General features: G+C 41.2%; 1 protein-coding gene across 2 annotated transcripts in view; it reads left to right on the top strand.

Annotated features, from left to right (window-relative positions):
• The window catches only part of arhgap29a (Rho GTPase activating protein 29a), a 36740-nt gene extending 18370 nt beyond the window's left edge, over window positions 1-18370 (top strand). Inside the window, exons 1-21 of one of the 2 annotated variants that reach the window (XM_083935684.1) lie at window positions 1211-1463; window positions 2382-2478; window positions 3749-3821; window positions 4310-4370; window positions 4852-4998; window positions 6143-6207; window positions 6308-6418; window positions 6542-6622; window positions 7183-7365; window positions 8433-8570; window positions 8700-8890; window positions 10876-11045; window positions 11514-11642; window positions 13095-13193; window positions 13520-13683; window positions 14424-14612; window positions 14872-15009; window positions 15326-15561; window positions 15756-16047; window positions 16185-16293; window positions 16438-18370. In XM_083935684.1, the coding sequence (XP_083791810.1) occupies window positions 3765-3821; window positions 4310-4370; window positions 4852-4998; window positions 6143-6207; window positions 6308-6418; window positions 6542-6622; window positions 7183-7365; window positions 8433-8570; window positions 8700-8890; window positions 10876-11045; window positions 11514-11642; window positions 13095-13193; window positions 13520-13683; window positions 14424-14612; window positions 14872-15009; window positions 15326-15561; window positions 15756-16047; window positions 16185-16293; window positions 16438-17405 (3528 nt within the window). In that variant the 5' untranslated portion in view covers window positions 1211-1463; window positions 2382-2478; window positions 3749-3764 and the 3' untranslated portion in view covers window positions 17406-18370. Of the gene's footprint in view, window positions 1-1210; window positions 1464-2381; window positions 2479-3748; window positions 3822-4309; window positions 4371-4851; window positions 4999-6142; window positions 6208-6307; window positions 6419-6541; window positions 6623-7182; window positions 7366-8432; window positions 8571-8699; window positions 8891-10875; window positions 11046-11513; window positions 11643-13094; window positions 13194-13519; window positions 13684-14423; window positions 14613-14871; window positions 15010-15325; window positions 15562-15755; window positions 16048-16184; window positions 16294-16437 lie in introns of those variants that run through there. The other variant, XM_083935683.1, reaches the window with a different exon arrangement.

Genomic DNA, 18370 nt, shown 5'->3' with positions numbered 1-18370 from the left:
AACAAAGCCTGAAGAGGCTCTGTATATGAATGTAGCTCACCTTCACTGAAATATTTAAAGTAAGTCTAAACACATATGGGTGTGTGTGCAGGTGTGTGTGTGTATGTGTGTGTGTGCCATAAACAATTATTAGGTGCATGCATCTTTTGTGCACTAACTTGACTATTTGAGTGGCATGTTTCACAATAGAGACATGCGGAGTAGGCCCTTTTCAATAAGGAAGTCTTACATTTGACAGCTCAATAGTTGATCTGAGGAAGTCTTTGATCTTGAGCCTTTATGATACTGCAAACAGGGTGGGGAGTTTATTTTGTATGTAGATTAAAATCTGTTTTAAAAACATTTTTTATTCATAGAGACTGTTTTAAGGACACCAGTGTTGGTGCTATATCTGAACAGTTGCCGTTGGTAAAAAAAACAACTGATCTTAACTTTAAGATCTAACTAGGTTTAGCATTTACAGTAGCTGTAATGATCTAGTCTTTCCATAATTAGGTGCAGTGAAGCATGCTATAACGTCTTTTCTGCCACTAGGTGGCCAGAAGAGCTCACTTCTTGCCACTCAGCTGTACACCAAGATTTTTTACCACCAAATCTCAAAGCTGCTCTTGTTGCACAACAGGAAGATGTAAAATGTTGTTATGCTATTTTTATGAAGTGATGTGAAGTCATGTGATCAGAAGGTTGTGTTTTGTTCTGACATGATTATGATGTTTAAAAAAAAAAAGAATAATAAGTGTACTGAGAACCCTGTGATTTTTCTTTCTGGTGGAGTTTCTTGTCCGAGGTGCACCAAAACACTGAATCAAATAACTGTTTATACAGTGTTTAGTCACTTCCTCCATCCTCTGCCACTTCACCTCCAGTCACATGCAAAGTAGCTACAGCTTGGCATTATCATAATTGGAGAGACAATTCCTCCTAGACCTGAGTTCTGCGTAGGACTGACGAGTGTTTCGAGAGTGTTGTGCTTTTCCACTGAAACAATACCATTTTTCCCGGATGATGTAACTTCCACGTTTGGACCACTGGTTGGGGCCTGAGCGAGTTCTGGCATTGTATTCCAGCAAGCCTCAGGATGTCCTGTTGGGGGTAGGGGTTGGACAGAAGAGGAGGAGATGCAACTGCACAAGAGAATCGTGTGCTTTGAATAGTGGTGGCTACAGTAGCTGGCCTTGGGTTAAAAGAGGCTCTGAGGGCCCCGTGGACATTGGAGCACTTTTTTGGGATCTGAGTCGGAGAGAGGAATTTTTCACATTGGATTTATTTCTATCCAGCAGTCATTTCGCTCAATGGTGGAACATATTATTGGATCCCCTAAAGAAAAGTCACTTGTTTGATGGCATGTATAAGGTGTTTGGACAGAAAAGTCATCTCAAAGTAGTGGTTACCCATATGATCAAGGAAGCTTTTTTTCTATTGGACAATGGAGAGAATGGAGGAATGCTGAAGACAGTTTTGAGGTGGGTATGCGGCCTTTTTGTAGCACACTATACTTCTGACAAGTCTTGCAAGGCCTAAAAGCTACGGAGGAAGCCTCTTAGCATTTGGTAGGCGTTGGTAGATGGGTGCACTTCAGTTTTTTAAGGATCTGGCTTAAAAGATTGTAAGTGCAGATACTGTTTGACGCAGTCGTCCTTAAAGATTTGAGAAGTTGACTCTTTCCAGGGTCCTCCATGAATTCCTTTTTATGCTACTGTTACGGAGATTCAGAAGCTTTCTAAACAAGCCTAAGGTAAGAGAAGAAAGCTGTGATTCTTTGAACTCTAGAAATTTCCATTGTCCTAATGGAAAGGAAAGACTGAGGAAATCGTGGAGGCAGCAGAGTGCTCAGTGACATCACTGATTTACTGCTTGGTGTTTGGGCTCATTCTGAGCATCTCTCTTCTCCTGGTTTATTTTCTCTCTGCTCAGTCAGGACAGGAAGTTTATTGTGAGGACTGATTACAGCCGTATTTACACTGGTGTTTTTCCCCCATTCTGTCCTCAGTCATCACTGTGTTTAGACTTACAGCAGGAAACTACTGCCTTTCCAGATTACAGCCAAATATATACACTTGCAGTCGTTGCTTATCTTTTTCTGCTTTAAGGTACAAAGTTGTTTTTGGATGTCTCTGAGGGATTTTTTGTTTTCAAAATGTCTGCTCATTTGAGATAGGAAGTTCCTTCGGCCTCAGTGTGATTTTGAAGAGCAGAGCGTGACTCAAAAAGACATTTTCATTGACTCCGTGCTTGACGTCATACACATGATGATGAATCATACCATAAGATTCATACCTTACAGACTTAAACTCTTATCAATGGTGCCAGTGCAGGATGTCTTCATAATGCTGGTTTTAGGTTTGCTTCCTACTCAATCCTACTTATTCACAATTTGACAGGGGTGAACTTTAAGGAGGTGAACGAAGAGAACAAACTGAAGCTTTTCGGAGAGATCTACACTGCTATCGACACATTGGCGTTCACCTTTGGCAATGTGTAAGTATAATGTCATAACTGTGATTTCATTGCTCATTTAACTTGTGTGGGTTTTCTTACTCCATCAACATGTAGATGAGTTGACTGTACGGTTATGGCATACTACTGTTATGGCATGACTGATTTATGACCAATTTAAAAAAGGGAAATGTCACCGATTACCGATATGGAGGTCAAGTATTTTTCTGCTGAAATGAACCTTTACTATGTGGTTTTTACATTGATATGATGCTGCAAAGGCACTCAGAAGGCTGCTTTCTTAAACAAATAACTTTATTGAAGAATATTTAACATGATTACACATAGTGTATTAAATTATCAACCATTTCTAGAAATAAACACAGAGATAATAAAGACATACAGATAAAATAGATGGCTAAATAAACATCACTACTGTTTGTTCAGTATCAGTCAATTGCTGACCATTTACGTAAATGAAGAACTACGCAGTGACACCATTTCTGAATCACCCCAAGCATCGTTTTCATATCGGTATTAACCGGTCGGGCTCTGGTATTTTTTTCCTGACAATTCTTGCATAATTATTGTAAGTCAATTAGTATCCAGTGCAATACAGAAACACTGAAAACATAAAAGCAGAAACAACCAGAAGTGCCAAGGAGTTTTTTTTCTCAGTTTCTCAGTTTTTTCTAATAACAGTCACAAAAACAATAGAGCTGATATGAACAAGCAAACAACTGAGCCTTAAAAAAGCAAATAAAAATGTATAATAAATCCACAACCAGACAATAAACTAAGCACTACATGTTTATCTGAGTAAATACTATGCTAAACAAGTATGTGACTATTTTTTTGTTTGATTTTCATTTCAACATTAAAGGGGCACTCCACCAATTGTACACATGGCGCTTTCCAAAGTTTGAAAAAAACAAACAAAATAACCCTGATGATGTCCTTTGAGATTGGTCTTAAAACATTTTTTAACAGAAGTCTAGCATTACAAACTGGAGGAGTTTGAAAGAAAAGCAGAGAAAGTCTAATGAACGACACCATTGAGCTGCATTATGGGAACTTTAGGATCCCATGTTTTGATGTTGGAGCCATGCTAGCAACTTAAAGTCTGGAGATCATGGCCTCTGCTGCATCTTTTTACACCGTTCTTTTGTTAATCTCTCTTTTGAGAGTCCACCTACTTTATTAAAGTGCAAAGCTAAAACACTGGAGTGCCTCTTTAAACTAATTCCTGGAAATGTTTTCTCTGATTCTTCTCAACACAATTTATTGATTTGTGTTTCTGTTTTCCCTTCAGAGTGTCTGACTTCCTTATGGGAGATGTAGAGAATGGATCGGTGTTGGGGCTCCCCCTAACTAAGAGAAGCAGGGTAAGAAAAGTACAATATCCATATTGTCTAGTTCGGTCCATCACTTCCCAAACAAATGGCCTAGCTAATTCGGATTCGGGTGCACTAATCCACCTTCCAGAGCTCTACTTGGCATCACAAACCAAAGGCTGATATTGGTGTATCTATATGGTCCCCACTCTTAAACAAAAATGTATCGTAAGTTTCATTCACTGTCCCATGAACACCAGGATGTGGCCTACTGCCCCTTAATTGTCAAGCAAAAGATTAAATTACCCTACAGAGTTCAGGGGTTAATGAGTGACCGCTTGCTGGTTGACGCATGTTCCCGAAATGGTCTCTGCAAATGATGGATTGATGCTATGTATTGTTGTTTTCCTGCTGTAGATTTCACAACAGCTCTGAGGAGGAAGTCAAGGTTCTGATAAGCCTTGTTTTAAGTATGTTAACAGAGCATACCGTGCTTTAAGTAGGAAATTCACCCGCCCCATTTGCCTGTTTTTTTTCAGTCTTTTGAGAACCTCTTTGTGGAATCTGGAGGATCCGGTCCTGAGAAAGATGATCCGCCCGGTAAGACAGATCTCTATAACACACAGCTACTGTACTCTGGTGCTGCTCTGCGAAAGTGTGGGAGGGGAGTGCAATCCTGGCTAATTTGTTGGATAAAAAGCTTAGTCATAAATCAGCGTTAAGCTCATCTGCGGTTGCTGCTTTATCATTCTGTGTTGTCGGGGCTGCTATTGGAGTCTGGGGTTATCTGAGGTAAGAGCACAACTAGCTCTCAAGTCTGGATGACCAGTCACCTCAACTGCTTATTAATACATCCAGCAGACAGTCTCCTGTCAGCATTACTTATCCTCAGATGGTATTAGCTCATATCATGCTCACCCAAGGTCAGTGTGGGCTTTATTCGCTGACTCATAGTCACCGATGTTGCAAGCTAAACTCATATTATGTACGTGTAGTTAGACTGGGGGGGGTTGGTCTCTGGCGTTCATGTTTAAGCCCAGGTTTTACAACATCCCTTGCGGGGTCACGGTGGTTTTCACAGGGCCATCTCCGCCGGTTCGGGCAGAAGAGGTGGACCGGACACTGCAGCGCCAGGACAGTGGGGTGGAGTCAGCGCTGCACTATGCCAAGGCCTGGTCCAAGTACACCAAAGAGCTGCTGGCGTGGGTGGAGAAGCGCCTCAGTGTGGGTGAGTTGGAGCACAGCATTTCTGACATGTAAGGTGCTACTTAACTGCTGCCTTCTATCATACTGACGTACACACATCAGCTGGTGTGTGTTAGTGTTATGGAACATGTACTTAAGAATGTAATGAAGTACTAAAGTTAAGTCTGGGTAGTCATGTCAGGGAATCTTTGAGATGTTTTCATGCACAGGTCATGCACTTTTATGGTCTTTAAAAAGCAAAATATTACACCACTATTTTAAGTTGAATTGTTTTGACTAGTTAAAAAAGTGATGTTGAGTTTTCTTTTAAATAATCTTTCTAGATATGTTTTCTGTCATGAAAAAATAATAAAAATATTATTTCTCCACAAAAAAGTTCAATTACCTCATTAAAGGTTCTTTTCTTTTGAAAAGCCAACTGTTAGACACATAATTGTGATGTCACAATATCCTGCTCACACATGCACTGGATAAACTGAGATTAAAGACGAGCACAGATAAACGTTCCCCTTCAGCAGGTGAATGTGAAAACAGCCTTCTAGTGTCAAACTGCGCGTACATCAGACTTCCAAGTGGAGGAACAAGAAGCTCAACACATTTTGTGTGTGGAGTGGAGGAGAACTTTGAAAATAAGACAAATAAAAACATTAACTAATGTCTTTTTTTTGTTGTATTGACCCTTTTTCCGATTTTTTACACATTAGTACGTTTTGAAAGATGATTACTTTCCTTCTTAAACAACAGCTATAGCCACAAATGTGGGGATTAATGAGGGGCCAATTTCATGAGATTTTTTTTTTTAAAACAATGAAGTGTTATCCAGGCTCAAGGTTGAGTTTACAGTGTGTGTGAGCTTTTGTTTGGCCCTCAGGTTAATGAATGCTCGCAGTTTTATACTTAGTCACTACACCCGTCAACACAGAGACACAAAGCACTCAGTCAAGCCATACAGTACATTTGTTATCAGGCAAACATGGATGCGGTTTGTTTAACTCATCCACTTTGGTTAATGCTTTATTTACTGTTGATTTGTATAGATGAGTCTCATGACTCAAGGACATTGTGTGATTTAATCAGAAAATGCTTGAATTGCTTTTAGGTAGTGTTGTTTTTAAGCAAGGTCCAACAGTTGATACAAAATTAAAGGCGGTGTGGTCTATTTGCAGATATCGAGTGTGCAAAGAGTTATGCCAAAATGGCTGAATCTGCCAAGACGCTTGCAAGTCAACAGGTGAGTCGATGTTGCAGCTAACCTGCACTGATGTCAAATTTTGCAGCCGTCTTTCAGCTTTTCAGTGTCGACACTAAGACTTCCTCCCTCTCATTTTTAGGAATTCATGCCTTTTCGTGAGACCTACATGACTGCATTCAAAAATGACATTGAATACAGCCAGCTGGTACTTCACACCGCAGCAGTACTCCAAAGCAACAAATTCACACAGGTAATCCAATAATGTAAACGATGCATTTCTGAGCTGCAACTACGGTTGTATAATGTAAACAAGGACTTACTGACTGACTCTGTGTGTGTGTGTGTGTTATGGGGTTATTTGTTTTCTTTGCAGCCTCTCTTGGCCAGAAAGAATGAGCTGGACAAACTACGAAAAGAGGTCAAGGAGCAGTGGCAAAGAGAGCAAAAGAAAATGGTGAGTGGATTGCTAAAGAGGCAGCATTCTGAAGAGGGCCACACACAAATGCACACAGAATCTAAAGGTGTTTGGCTGACCCCGGGGCTCTGTTCAAGCATGTTCTTGGAACACCTAAACCTAATATGTGCATGCAAACTAATGCTTTGTGTCATGTAGTCATGCAGCCAGCCAGAACAGTTCAGAAACTTTTTATAGTATAGGGTCCTTAATGTTAAGGACCACTAGTTAAATTCCCACACTTGTCATTAGAAAAAAAAATCGTTGATCATTAATTATGTTTGTCATTCTGTATGACTTACTTTGGTCTCGATAACATTATTGAAATGTATGTTTATAATGTTTGATTATAGGTTCATTATAGCAGATCACTGTTAACCTAAAAACAAAAAATATATAATTAATAAAAAGCCATAATTAATCTTTTCATGTTAGCCGTGGTTAACATTGTTGGACAAGTACTGGGTTCATTTGAGTCGACAGATCCAGTTGAAGAAAGGCTGTTGTCAGTGTAACCATGTGTGTTTGTCTGTGTGTAAACTTAAACTGTGTGTCTCCAGAACGAAGCGGACAGTGCTTTGAGGAAGGCTCGGCTGCTGCAGGCCCAGCGGCAAGAGGAGTATGAGAAGGCCAAGGTTTCCACCAGCCGCCTGGAGGAGGAGCAGATCGGAGGAGGAGGTGGAGCAGCGACAGCCAAACAGCTGGAGAAGAGGCGCAGGATGGAGGAGGAGGCCCTGCAGAAGGTAAAGCTCCTTATCTGTCAGGGTTCTTTTTAATGTGGTACATTATAGATTTCTGTAGGCTCTAACTGGTGACGTGCGTGTGATCACAGGAAACTGAACTGTGGACACACCTACAATAGAGTAGCACTTGTTATAAGTGTGTGGTTGAGTTCAAAATGAAGGCTGAGTCTAGGTCAGAAAGTTGGGAAGGGGCCCTGATCGCCTACTTTACATCCCTGGCTCGATAACTTTGCAGGATACAGTCACAAGACTTTACAGGTGTGTAATTGAAATCAGAATGAAGGCCAAGTTCAAAATTGGGTGTGGTACGAACAAGGGTGGCAGAAATAGAGGGGTAACAAGTAGAGATGGGTCCATTGCCCCACCAATTTACACCCCTGGCCCCATATTGCAATGCAGCTGGTATGACTTCATCACCATGATTTTTTTTCTGGTGAATTAAATGTTTGTTAAAGTTGTTTGAATGCTTTGTTTTCACCTATTGTTTTTTTTTTTACTTAACTTTGTTTGCCATTTAACTCAGTAGGATAGTTGTTGTAAACAAGACCACTGCGTAACAGAACATCAGCGGCAACAGGCCATGTTACTGTCTACATTTTGGGCTTTACAGACACATTTACAGTACACACACAAAAGAGGAATCAAAGTATTACACACTCAGGCCTACTCCTGTTTTGCTGTACTTGGTTGACATTTATTGGATATTGGAAGTACAGAGGGAAAGAAAAAGGTAGAAAGACATAACAAGGATTCTGGGCCACACCAACATTTATGCCATCAGTGTGTGTGATTACCTTTAATTTAACAAACAATACAGGGATTGCAGAAAATCTCACTGGTCAGCAAACAGTAAGGGATTTGTTTTCTTGTGACACAGAAGGTAGCAGCATCTTTAGTCCTTCCTGTCAGTGGAGCTTCGTTCTCGAAGAAACCGTTTGATGAGCGTCTTTGGTTCATCAACTTCTGTCCCTGTGACTCACAGAAGTTGGAACTAAACTTGCTCAAGAGGAAGATAGAGAGTATATCAATGTGATCAAGTTTTTGATTTGTCTCCCTTCTGTCGGCAGGCTGAGGAGGCCAGGGAGCACTGCAAAGCATGTCAGATTGATGTTGGGGACAAGAGAGTCGACCTGACCAACACAAAGAGTGAGATCATCACTCAGATCCGAGAGATGGTCTCCCAGTGCGACCTCACCCTCAAGGCTGTAAGTTCCCATTTTTGGGCTAAAAATGTTTAAATTTAGACTAAATGAAATGACGTACTACACCTTGGACAGACTGATGAGGGGTCACTCAAGGCATGATATGCAGGTTAATTTTCTTCCTCGTTTCAGGTGACGGTCAATTGGTTCCAGCTCCAGCAGGCCCAGGTGGTGTCCCTCCCTGTCAACCACCAGAGTCTGTGTGAAAATGCCAAACTGTACGAGCCGGGCCAGCGCTACATCGACTTCGTCAGGAGTCTACCCACTGATGGGCCTCGCCTTGAATCCCACTCGTTTGATTCAGCTGTCACACAAAGCACAGGGTGAGACATTAGGTCACCGCTGCTAAGACACACATGGGCTCATGGTCATTGTGGCAACTAAATTATTTCCCCATTACTGACAAAAAAGTTCAACTCTAACTCCAAGCAGTCCATCAGATTATAAAGAATTTATAGTGTAACGGCATAGCTTCACCTATAGATCTATAGTGTTGTGACATCACCAAGGTACCTATATTTGATAGTGATAGCTTTTGAAGATTGACAGGAATCAGGAGCGAGGGGTGAGTGACAAGCAGCAAAGGGCCACAGGTGGGAATCGAACCCTGGCTGCTGCGTTGAAGATTTTAGCCTCTGTATATGGGGCACCCGCTCTAACCACTAAGCCGCCACGTGATTTGATGCTTTGACAGTATTAATGTGGCACTTTATAACCCCTTATGACCTGCTTTATTATCAAAATAAACATTAAAATCCCCCTTTCACAATGTGACCTTTTAAACTAAAATCTGATGCTCTCTATTGAGGAACTGTGACTCAATTTAACCACGTCAGCCTTCAATTATCATGTTTATGTTTACGTTCTCTGATTTTATCAAGGAAATGCAATAAGTTCAAGGAAATGACGTGGTGGCTCTCAGAGGGGCCCACAGAATAATTTCAGTGAACTTCATAAGAAATTTGAAAAGTTTTAGTCTCCATGTCATGTTATTGTTATTATGGTGTTTATGCTTGCGTCATAGTTCTGTGGGAGCATGGGTGTTTATTTATGGTAAAATTGGGTAACTTTAATAGTCTGTGGTACTGTAGACCCCACTGGTGAGAGGTGGAGTGATTGAGTGAGGAAGGTTGTTTTGGAAAGAGTAAAACAATTGGGTTGGCCAGGGCTTCCTGCGGAAATTACAGTGGTCACGGGAGAGAGGAGCCGGGGCGGTGGGCTTACCACCAGTTTCACTAAAGCTCTGTGAAAGTTTTCAGTAGCTTTCAAGATAAAAACACGTTGTGTGTGACTAACATGATAATTTTAGCGGTCATCTTACATTTGGTCATTTTTTAAGTACCCAGCTCTGTTGAAAGCTTCGGTCCAAAGACATTAGTTTCCTTTTGAGAGTTCTGTTGATACAGGTTTGTGGTCTCTCTCTCTCTCTCACACACACACACACACACACACACACACACACACACACGCACACGCACACGCACACGCACGCACACACACACGCAGATGGAAATAAGAGAGTGCTTTGTTCTTCTTTTCGTCCCCCACCCCTCAACTCTGATCCCTCTGATCAAAAGAATTCAGCTTGGGAGAGAGGAAATGAAAGTTATATACACATTGCTCACATGCATCCACAGCATTGGTAAATATAGATCGCTGACCTGAATACTGTGTATTGTGAGATACATTAGGATACTTGTGTTAACAATGGTTGCAAATTTCCCATTCACAGGCCTTTCAGTTAATCATCATTAAACTCTTAAGTTAATTAACTGCTGTCTTTGATGGTGAGGTGGGGCTTATCTCATGATCTCATGATTATTCATGGCGCTTTTGCACTGCTCGAATTAGGAAATATACTAAGGAATTACAAATACTGATCAATTCAAAAAGAAGGGAGTGTTAGTGTCTAGGCTGTTTATTGATGGCTGTAACTGATGGATGTTCTTGAGATTTCTCCTTTTTCCTGTTATGACCTGGAGCTGATCCTTATCCAGATTTAGTATCTAAGGGTAGAGGGTGTTTTTATATTGTATTGATCATAAAGCCCTCTGTCACATATAAGATATTTTAAGCTATATCTATGTTTATGTAAGGTAAAGTTGTGTTTATCTGTAGATTTAGTGTTCTGATACTTTTCACAGTATTATATAGCACCTCGACCTGCTTTATAATAAACAAACAAGGAAGTCTCACTTTTTACAATATGGGACCTACAGTATGATTACACATATTACACCTGAACACGGATAATGTCTCAAAGGATAGAGTAACATAATTATTTTCAATCTACAATTTACCTCCCTAGGATGCTTTTCAACAAGCGTTCGCTCAGTGGCAGCCACTCGTCCCACAGTAACCTGTCACAGGCATCTGTGACCTCTGACCTCCTCGGTGCAGATGAGGTGGAGAGTCCCATCACTGCCCAACATGCCAAGATTGCAGAAAGGAGCTCCAACAGTAGCGCTGACATCCAAGGTACGCAGCTTTACATTTATCCTATTAGCTTCACCTGTTGTGATGTTTTGGTCACGAGACTTCAATGTAGAACACACAGATATGATAGCTTGTACATTTCCTCTGGCCTCTGTGGACCAACATATAGTGCAGTCACCTTACTTTGGTTTGTGAGTAAAATGCAAAAAATGTAAAATATGGAGTGAGGGTAACCGCAGTTTTGTCTCAGTGTTTAATAGGCTCATGACTTTTAGTGCTCATTTAGGTGAAGAGATAGCAGTAGCCAAGTGGCCGTCACACTCTTCAGGTTTATTGAGCATTGTGTGCCTAGGCCTCTAACCATCAATTCATTAAAGACAGTGATGTGTGCACATGCAATTGCTGAGATTAGTTTCAAGAGTCATTAAGTATTGGAGGCCAAGATATAGGTAACATTTATATTGTATGGGTAATTACTAATGAACAGAAATGTACATTTTTTTTATCAAGCACTACGGATTCAGGCTTCATTTCGTCCTTGGGCCTCAGCCAGCCAGGGTGGAGGGATGTGCAGTGACTCAGAAAGTGCTGGAGGGAGCAGTGAGTCCCGGTCCATGGACTCTCCCACTGCAAGCCCAGGTAGGACCGTTCAGGCAGCCAGTGTCATTTTAAGACTTTATTACCCAGTCAGTCATTTTTCCTAAGCTCTAAGTTGAATTAACCTTTTTTTTCACAAGACAATTATTTTTTAAGAGTAAAACTAGGCAGAAAAGGTGTTTTTAATTGGGCAGTTTGTTTTTTAAGTGATTAAAGGCTTTCCAAATGTCCCCTACAAATTATTATCTTCAACCATCTTTTCATACACTATGTTGTAAAAGGGTTTGTGTTTCATGAGGATAATAATAACTTAAATAACTTGAATCGTCTGCAAGTTACGTTCGAGGTGTCAAAAAAAAACATTTATTTCCTGTCAGGGAAAAAACCCAGCTGAACCTGGATAGATCTTTGACAAGGTGCTTGAAGCATAGATGGATCCAAAACACTAGCATAGAACCTCTGCACACGTTCAAAACGTCAGTTACCTCTTCAACCCTTTATCCAAGAAAGACAAATCACCTGGTTCACCCTTGTTATTACACAACACGTAGCTCTAAATATCAGGTGTATCTGTCTTATGTCATTGACAAAGACAGCACACTTTGCAGAAGATAGAGAGGACATTCCTCAGCACTGACTGCCTTCTGTGCCCCTGAGGCCTGCATGCATTTTTTCCCCTCTGAACTTGATGTTCACCCAACTTTGTTGGTGTGTTTTCTCAGAACAAGTGGCTTAGCAACCGCTCCTCTTTGTTGAACATTATGCAACTACATGCAATTATAGTTTTGGTGCAGGTTGAGGTTCAGTGTTTCTTCTGTTGCTGTGCTACAGTACAAATGTGTCACTGTGTAATGTCATCGTACAGATCTGCCTCCTAAACATCAGGATGTGGCAGGTATCAAAGCGTATGCAGAGCAGATTTTTTATTTCATGCAGACACAACACTTAAAACTACACCCTTTCACTAATTAAAATAGATTTGTTGCAACCTATGGACATATAGGCTGATTGAATTATTTCATACTTAAGAGTCAATATAAGGATTTCTAGTTTGCCAGTAAGATCAGGACAGTCCTTGACTGGGGTGTGATGTTTCAGTGCATTACAGAAGCATTAAATCAATATGGTGAAAATGTGTCATGTTGTTTTCAAGTACCTACAAGCCCGACCCACCAACCATCAGCTTCAGAGTTCATCCATGATGAGCCTCCTTAAGGTTACAATAGAAAATCAACATTATTTAAATGGGGCCTGTCGGGAATAACTCATCTGTCAATGGAGGTGTGAATCACCAACAATCCCCTTCTGGTAATTTGATTATCAACAACATTAAGTCGACCACACCTTTTTATTTGCAGCTATATATTTGAGAATATTTCTGCTAATGCCCACCCTGTAATGAGCAGTAGACCACAGGAGCCCGGAAGGAGGACAGTTAACTTGATAGAACTGTGGAGATGTGGTCTTACTTGTGTGTTCTGACTTACTGCTCAGGAGACTTCAAGAGGAGATTACCCAGAACCCCCTCCACTGGCACCATGTCGTCTGCTGATGACCTGGATGAGAGAGAGCCTCCTTCACCCTCTGATAACGGTAAGTCAAAATAAAAACCACACTTGCATGTTTTCCTAATGTTGTGAATATACAGCATTTGGTCTGTTTGTTATTTCTTAAGGTATTCTTTTATTCACGGTACAGAAAATTTGACCCCCCCCCCCCATCACTATTAACCCAGTAACTTTAGTTCTTTTGGGATTGTGAGTTGCATTCTGCGTACCCCATTGGCTACATTTAATCTGTTGATATGTATCATCTGTTTTCTTTTCTACATGACAATGTAGAAAAAAAAAGGATTCCTACAGTGTAGCAGAACATGCTGCTTGTCCTTCATCTCGTCTTTCCCTTCCTCCACTCTGCAGGTTTAAGTGAGATGATAATCGAAACAGCCAGCTCCCCAGGTCCCTTTAGAAACACCCAGATGTCCAAGGCTGCTCAAACCCACAAGCTGAGGAAGCTTAGAGCGCCTTCCAAGTGTCGTGAGTGTGACAGCCTGGTGGTGTTTCACGGAGCAGAGTGTGAGGAGGTAACCTTGGTTTCTTTTCTTTTTTATTTAGTGTTAGAACTAATAGAACAAAACGGCAAACCATGACCGTCTATTTGGACCTTTATTAAATGTAGTGAGTCAACAGCATTCAGAGTATTACAAGTTCAAAATGAGCATTGCCAATGTTTCACAATGGTGTCTTTATCACTCATAGTGAGCAATGATCAAACAAAAACAAAAGAGAAAGACCACCTCTTCCCTCATCCAAACCTATTGAATAAAGAGAAAATGAGAAACTGGCCAAAGGCTCTCCTCAGAGACCAAATCCACCAACTGGTCTCAGTCGGGAAACGGACAGTGGAAACTGAAGACCTTTTGTTCTTCTTCTGAAGTCGCCTCCATCACCTCTGTGCCCCCTGTTTATTTTAGATCCAGTTTCTTTCCATATTTATGAGATACACTGATGATACACAAGACAATAACAGAACGGTTACTGGAAGAGTTGGTTATGTAATGGCTGCAGACACATTGACAAGACATAGCGATATAACTCTACAGTGTACTGGAATCATTCCATGGCATTGGTTAAAAAAATAACATAAAATTAGCATAATATGTCCCCTTTATACTTTATCCTGGTGTTATCCTATTGGTTTTGCTACTAGATTGATCAAAATGTTCAGTTTCATAGCTTGAACTTCAATTTATGCCGTGCAGAGATGTGTTAAAAATGTTTAAGTCCATCCATTTTTTGTAACGGAGATTCAACATGCTTGCAGTGTTCGTTGGCTTGCCATAAGAAGTGTCTGGAAACCCTGGCCATCCAGTGTGGCCATAAGAAGCTCCAGGGGAAACTCCACCTCTTCGGCATTGACTTCACACAGGCAGCTAAGAACAGTCAGGACGGCATCCCCTTCATCATACGGAAGTGTACATCAGAAATCGAGAACAGAGCGCTTAACATTAAGGTACTTTCTGAAAAGAAAATGGTCTCTATAAATATATGGTTTATTCTCAAGTCATGTTATTTTGTATACTTCTTTCACCCACATTGCATTCTTTGTTTGCACTCATCTTCTGTAAATGCATTTACTGTATGATGTTTCTATTCATTTGGTGTATTCTGTTAATATTCTGCAGCAGTGATAACCCAGTTTTGCCATGGTGATCCTGAAAATTGCATCTAATTTTCCTGTGTTGAATGCATTTTGTTTTTGTGCTGCGAAGGGTATCTACCGCGTGAATGGCGCCAAGTCTCGGGTAGAGAAGCTGTGCCAGGCGTTTGAGAATGGAAAGGACCTGGTGGAGCTCTCCGAACTTTATCCCCACGACATCAGCAACGTACTCAAACTCTATCTGAGACAGGTGGGCTGCTTTAGAAACCTTATTCTTAACATAATATGGATTGGGGTTTTGTAAAAACACCTAAAAAGAAGGTCATCCAAATAAGTGCATGTGATGGTTGGAAGTGTGCAGAAGAAAACCACTTCAGTGGTATTTATTTGTTTTTGTTTATTTTTGGTACAAAACTCCCTCTTCTCGTCCCCCAATTGCTTATCTCATTTCTAATTCCGTCCCACTTGTCTGTTTACTCACATTTTTCCGTTGTCTCTGTTTATTATGAACGTCCTTGTTTCATTTGTTTTTCTGGTTCTTTTTTCACTCATACTTTCCCCTGCAGCTGCCAGAGCCGCTCATCCTGTTCCGCTATTATAACGACTTTATCGGCCTGGCCAAGGAAAGCCAGAGTATCATCGTGGAGGAGCTGGAGGCATTGCGGCTCAGTCCCACCCCAGTGGCCCCAGCCCAGGTCAGCGTGGATCTCAACCGGGTCCTTTTCAAGATCAAGGACCTGCTGAGGCAGCTGCCACCAGCTCATTACAAGACGATGCAGTTCATAATAGAGCATCTCCACCGGTACAGCCTCACTCAAATAACCCACAAAACATGTTTCTGCTGAGTGCATTGATAAACTGGTCATTTTACCAGGAGAGATGTGAATTTCATTCTTAGAAATCTCAGTATGGAATAAGCCATTCGGTAGATGGATGATGGCTTTCAACAGGTCATTTTTTTATTTAATTATAAGCAATAATCCCTTCTCTCTACAGGGTGACGGAGCAATCAGAGGAGAATAAGATGACAGCCAGTAACCTGGGTATCATCTTTGGTCCAACTCTGATCAAACCAAGGCAAGCTGATGCTGAAGTTTCCCTCTCCTCTCTGGTGGATTACCCGTATCAGGCTCTCATTGTTGAACTCCTGATCAGACACTACGAGATGATCTTTGACACTCCCCTCAGTCCCCTGAGTGGCACCTCGCCTACAGAGATGGACGCCCAACCCCGCCTCAACCACCAGGAACTGAGCAGGCACTCGAAATCTCTGGGAGACATTAAGGAGGTAATTAGTTTTCATGCATGTAGCAGGATTTAACACCAATATCATACACATCACATTTGTCCATTTGTCTTTTAACATTCAATTGTATATTGACGCTTTGTTTTCTGCCCTTACCCTTGTTTTTCTTACCATTACAGCAGAGCTCTAAGGTGTTTAAGAGGCATTCTTCTATAATTCCTTCTTCCCACTTATTGGCTGAGGTTCACGAAACCATGCCAAGCCTCGATGGAAGCTTCTTTGAACCTGGTCAGTATTGTTGCAAAGCTAGGTAACAAAAGAAAGTAATAGACAAGAGTTCTTTTTTTTCTGTACGCTAGCTGCTAGATATTGTCTATACCATTTAACTTGATATGTTAATTTTTAACATCTTGTTTATTTCTCTATTCAAAGTTGATGAAGTGGATTCCGAGGCCTTCAATGGGGTTTTGTCATCAAGTGTCAATGATGTCCTAAAACCTGGCGAGAGAGGCCTCTGTCGCTCTCAGCACATCACCGTTGCCAGGGTCCAGCTCCGACACACTCGCAACAAACTCTCCTCCCGGCCAGTGAGCCTGCCAGCTCAACGGATACTCAGCCGTGGCCAAGTAGACGAGAATAACACCCGGAACAGCACTGACCAAGATGACAAGAAAGGAGACCAGTCGATTGAAGAGGTGAACGAAACTGAGAATGCAAAATTGCGAGTGGGCACACATTACCGGAGTACATTTATTGACACCCAGACGTTGCGCAGAACTTGGGACAAACAGTACAAGCATGATGTTGCTTCCAGAACTGTCAGAATTGTGGCCAGTACGTCCACAGAGAGTACGACAGTGGAGGCGAGCAACGTATCAACTTCTCTGCCCGTATCCTCATCATCTTTCTCACTTGGAACTACTGGCAGCACTAGTAGCACCATTTTCCCTAACAGACCATACACAGTTGCAGTGCGACCTAGCAGAACTTTAAGAAGGGAGGACAATGTAATCAAGTACAACCCTGTTGCAACAGCATTCAGGGCACCCAGAACTCTGCAGCCTCCCCCAGGAACCTTCTACAAGCCCCCATCAGGGAGCAAAGCTAAAGCGCTGCAGAACTGTGCATTAGCTAACAGCGCAGAGGAAGAAGATGAGGAGGAGGAGGAGGATGAGGAGGAGGAGGAGGAGGAGGAGGATGATGAAGAGTTGGGGATTGAGATAGAGGTATCTGTAGATGAGCCTCTCGAGGAAGACAATGACACCGAGCAGGCAGCCATGTCTCAGTCCCCCAGCTCTAGTCCTGAGGAAATGGGCCCAAACCAGGCCAAACCAGTGTACCAGAGACTAAGGCCCAGACGCCTCCAAGAGGTGGAACATCGAGAGGCTCATTTTGTGTGATCAACTGAGTCATTGGAGATCTAAACAGTGCTCGAATGTGTGCTATATTCTGTTAGACAAAGACTAAGAAACATCTGCATTGATTCTGCAAAGACAATTTCCAGATGTGCTATGGTTTTGGGCACTGTGCGGACAATTAAATGTACCTTTGGTCCTCAAAAGACAAAAATGATGCACTTAAACTGCTGTTTATTTTTTTTTATTATGATTCACCAATATTTCATTTACCAATCACTTGCTCAGTACACTCTGCCACCTGGTCAGAATATTTATAATTCTCTTTTTTAAAACTGTGCAATTACATTTTTATTTGAATATTTTGTACCACGTTCTTACAGGTTCATTACGTTTGTATGTATGTATACCAAAAAAAAAATGTTTGAGTCATTACAATATAGTGCATGTAGCCACAACACTGAAAAAAAGTTTGGTGCACTTATCAATATTCTGACACATCAATTCTGAGTCGTGTTTCTACCTACTGTGAGTCCGAATGTCTTAAACTGTTACATTTAGGTTATAATTAACCATTTTGCTAATAACCTGTATAAAGCAATATAATGATATTTGTTTCATGCTGTACTGGGTATCTGCATTGGTGTTTGGTAATGTTATGAAGCAGCAGTTGCAAAGGGTATGCATCCACTTGTTTTTATATTGTTGAACTGTTGAATGGTGTCAACTTATCTGAACACTGCTCTGAAAAGCTTTTAGAAATACCACTGGATTGTATAATGGCATCTTTCCTGTTTATATATATATATATATATATATATATATGAATAACATTTACATTTCTTAATAGCCAAAGCTGTTTCTTTTTTTACAACCGAATTGGATTTATCGATAACCTAAACCTTACAGGTTCTTTGTAAGTAATAGGAGGTGCATCGTTTATTTAAATGGTATCTGTTTTTCATGGTAATGTACACGGTTGACAGAACGTTGAAAAGGTTCAGTGTAAA

The sequence above is a fragment of the Echiichthys vipera genome (genome assembly GCF_963691815.1).
Source record: "Echiichthys vipera genome assembly, chromosome: 21".
In the NCBI taxonomy this organism is placed as follows: domain Eukaryota; kingdom Metazoa; phylum Chordata; class Actinopteri; order Perciformes; family Trachinidae; genus Echiichthys; species Echiichthys vipera.
This window is presented reverse-complemented; position numbering and strand designations above follow the sequence as displayed.